Genomic DNA, 4,056 nt, shown 5'->3' with positions numbered 1-4,056 from the left:
CCTCATTTAATGACAAGCCACTGTCAGTTTTACAGCTACAATCGAACACAACTCGAAGTTTCGTACTCGTGGAGTCTGGTCGTAGCACATACTGATGCAGTGTAAAATGTTTTATCTTATCCATATCAGCTTCTTCAACGATGCGTTGTAAGCGTCTCGTGTAGAGCGATCTCTACTCAACCTACGCTCTAGTGACAGCAACCGTCGTTTGGCAGCATTATAGGAACCACCCAAATCACTTACTGTTGTTTTAAATGGAATTTTCGTAATAAATCGGCCAGATGTATCTCTACGAATTGATTCACGGAAAATTTTCTCGCATTCCTCTTCTTCTTCGGTTAAAAAATTTGATTTAGTTGAAATCTGTTCTATTTTCCAGAATTTTTCAACCAATTGACTCAAGTTTTCATTCTCATTATGGTTGTGATTGACCAGCATATTATTTATTTTATGACTAGGCGCTAAACATTCTTCTGCTTTGCCTGCAACTATCCACCCTAGTATGGATTTCTGTAGGGTTGGCAACCTTTCATTAAGATAAATTCGTCCAATCGACAACAAATCGAAGAAAATTTCCGCACCAATTAAAATATCTATACGCGCTGGCTTATTGAACATTGGATCAGCCATTTGAATATTTTTTGGTAAATTCCAGTCCGCAACATCGACATAACGGTTAGGTTTGGAGCTTGTTATTTTCGGTAAAACATAAAATTGCAGACTGACTTCGAATTCATTTATTTTTGATTTGATGGTAGCCACAGTTTTTGTTTTAAAGCTAGTTACAACGTCTCCAACACAGCTAGCATCTAATTTACAAGACGTTTTTTTTAATAACAGTTTTTGAGCAACTTTCTCACACATCAAATTTACTTGAGAGCCAGAATCTAATATGGCTCGCATTTGGTGATATTTGCCAAACTTGTCCGCTACCATTACTACTGCTGTTGCCAAAAAAACCTCATTTTCAGTCATTACGTTCATAACTGATGACTGAGCTGTCTCCTGTGTTGACGTAGATGGCCCATTTTTGCATCTTTGTTCATTTGGCTCCAAGATATAATCTTTATGTAAAAGTTGATGATGAGATAAATTACATTTCGAGCATTTAACAGCAGAGCATTCTTTTTGAAGGTGTCCCCTTTTCAAACATATAAAACATACCTTTATTCTCCGTGCTACGATAAAGCGTTCTTTTAAAGAAAGCTTTCTAAACTTGCTACAATCTGCAATCTCGTGGCCACTGCCATTGCAGACTTCACATAAAGGTTTTGAAACTGCAAGAGAGGTTGAGTAGTTGCGGTTATTTCTATACTCTTTTTGATAGTTTAAAGCCTTTGAATTCACTTGATTAACTTTATGTTCTCTTGCCTCAAGGTTCTCACATCGCCTCGTCAAAACTGCTGAACATTCATTCCAAGTTGACAGCTTCCTGTAATCCACTGACTCTTCCCATTTGACCTGCGAATCTTCGTCCACTCTTTCCATCACCAAATGAATTAACATGGCATTCGCTATATCTTTGTAATCACCTAATGATAGCATTGCATTCAAATGTGCATTTGCTGCATTTAATACATTTCTTAAATGAACTGCAGATGGTTTTGTTAATTTTGGGACAGCAAAGAGGGCTGTAATATGTTCCTCGAACATCAACGCTTTTTATCGAAGCATTCCTTCAATCGATCGAGTGCTTTGGGGTAATTGTCCTCTGTGACATCAAAATCGTCAATAGCTGCCAGCGGCTTAGAGCCCAAGTGCTCTTTAAGTATCAAAAATCGTTCACAGTCATCAAGCATTTCATCCTGGTTGATTAATTTATTAAACAAGGCTATAAATTTCGGAAATTCGCTATACTTCCCTTCAAATTTCGGTAATTTTACTTCCCGATGACTTCTTGGGCCCGGCAATAACGATGTTGTATTCGTTGCATTGACATCTACCAGTGATAGCTTTCTTTTTTTTATAAACTCATTATTTTTGCTTTCGTGGTCGCTTGAAGAAGTATCTGCACCTTGGTTTAGTTTGTCGATATCTGCTTGCACACTCAGAAACTGTTTGAAGTAATTTTCTGTCAAACTAAGCCTGCAGTTAAGTTCTTCTGTTGACAAACTTGACCCTTTTTTCAAAATCATTGATTTTATGCGAGTGATGTTGCCTTTGGTGCTGCCTCTCAACGCCTTCAATTCCGCCATTTTCTTAGACCCTTTCTGCACGCCTTCTTGCTCCTCGTTGCTTTGTTCGTGAATTTTTGAGTCTAACATTTTGCAATTATATATATTTTTTTTTCTGGATCACTATCCCTTTTCTGGATCACTATCCCTTTTATGGATCATTATCCCTTTTATGGATCACTATCCCGGGTTTCGGCACCAATGTTTTGATAACTTTTCTTCACGACTACTTTATTATTTCTCAAAAAAACATGTCGCCTTTTCGCGTGTGCTTAAAGGCGACGACACAATACAAAAATGACAAATAAATTAAAGGCCATGATACAATAAATCTTAATTCTAAACAGGTGGTAATCTACATGAGTAGAATTCTGCTGATGTGCGATAGCATTAATTTTCTGTAATTTTTGGGCTGGTGAACGATTTGAGTTATTACCCTCATATTGCCGTTTCTGTATGTGATTGCCTGAGTAATTCTGTGGTTGTATCATATTTGGCAGTCTAAAATAGGATGTACCAGGGTCCACCTCCATAGATGTTGGTATGTTACCTTGGCGATTTAGTGTATTTTGTTGTGCTGCCTGAGATTCATTGTATCGAGAATTAACTTGTCTGTTAGGCCAATAATTTTTCTGATAGTTGGGGTGGGGGCTACGCTGAGCCACTTCCCGAAAATTCCTAACTCTAACATTTTTACCAACAGCAAACGCATTTGCAAAATCGTACCTTTGATGACTTTGTTCTAATTCCTGTGCGGTAGCAAGTGCTGTTGGAAGGTCTGAAGGGTGTGACGAAAACAAAATGTCACAAATTGGGCGTCGAAGACCCGAAATGAAGACACGAAGTGAATTTTCTCTTGCACGGTCATTAAGTGCAATAATCAAGTCACTATTGCTATTGTTTGTCATTATATTCTTATTTATTATTAAAGTTAATTGTTTATCCACTGCATCATAATATTCATTAATCGTCATGCGTCCTTGTCGTAGGACGCTCAGCTCATTTTCTAAGACATGCAGTGGACGCTTATCTGAATATGTTTGATCGAGCCTCGCTATTATTGCCTCAAAATTTAGTATCGTATTAAAGGCACTGAGGGCCGTATTTGCCGTACCTGCAATTTTATTTCTAAGAATCCCTATGGCCACATAATAGGATTCTGATCCTTCAGTATAATAACTCATGGCGAAATGTGCCGCCTCTCTCCATGCAGGATATTCTGCTGGATTACCTTTAAAAATTTGTAAAGACCTTACTAAGTCTAAATTTGTGTGTAAATTTGCTACACCTTCTCTAATTGTAGCCGGCATGAGCGGCTCTATTGTTGTAGGTTGAAGTGACCGAATTACATTTGTCAGATCGCTAATCTGCCTAGAAAATTCTTTTCTACCAAACTCATTACTTGATTCCTATCCATTATTAATTTTATTTAACAAATATTTTTGAAAAAATCAATAAGTGTTAAATATAACGTTAACACTTTGCGTGCACTATCTTACAAAGTTTTACTGAATGTAACGTTATTTTAAATATTTTAATATCTATTTTATTATAATTTTATTAACAAATTTTAGTATTTTAATATCTATTTATTATAATTTTATAATTTATTCTTTTTAGTATTAGGACTTATTAGAAATATAAATAAGCTTACATTAATCCAAAACCTTTTGCGTTGCTCATCTCAAGTTAATTCGTTGTTTTTCACAGTAAGTTGATCCCACGATGGCTACGCTCGGCGTGCGTGCAGTCTTCTTTTCACTTGATATTGTTTATTTTTTTTTACTTTAATAATTTTTTTATTGCACACTATGTTGCACTAAATTGTTATTTAATTATTAGATAGTTTTTGTTAATTAGTTTTAGTTTTTTTTTGTTTTTA

General features: G+C 35.9%; 1 protein-coding gene across 1 annotated transcript; it reads right to left on the bottom strand.

Moving 5' to 3' along the window:
* Window positions 1-111: 111 nt before the first annotated feature.
* LOC119683060 lies at window positions 112-1,545 on the bottom strand. The gene is made up of 2 exons (XM_038096666.1): window positions 819-1,545; window positions 112-725 (listed from the first exon to the last, which is right to left on the bottom strand). Exons 1-2 carry the CDS (start codon window positions 1,543-1,545, stop codon window positions 112-114), a joined length of 1,341 nt encoding a protein of 446 aa, XP_037952594.1.
* Window positions 1,546-4,056: the final 2,511 nt, after the last annotated feature.

This window comes from Teleopsis dalmanni, chromosome 1 (assembly GCF_002237135.1).
Source record: "Teleopsis dalmanni isolate 2A chromosome 1, ASM223713v2, whole genome shotgun sequence".
Taxonomy (NCBI): domain Eukaryota; kingdom Metazoa; phylum Arthropoda; class Insecta; order Diptera; family Diopsidae; genus Teleopsis; species Teleopsis dalmanni.
The sequence above is the reverse complement of the archived record's forward strand: the minus strand, read 5'-3'. Positions and strand labels throughout refer to the sequence as shown.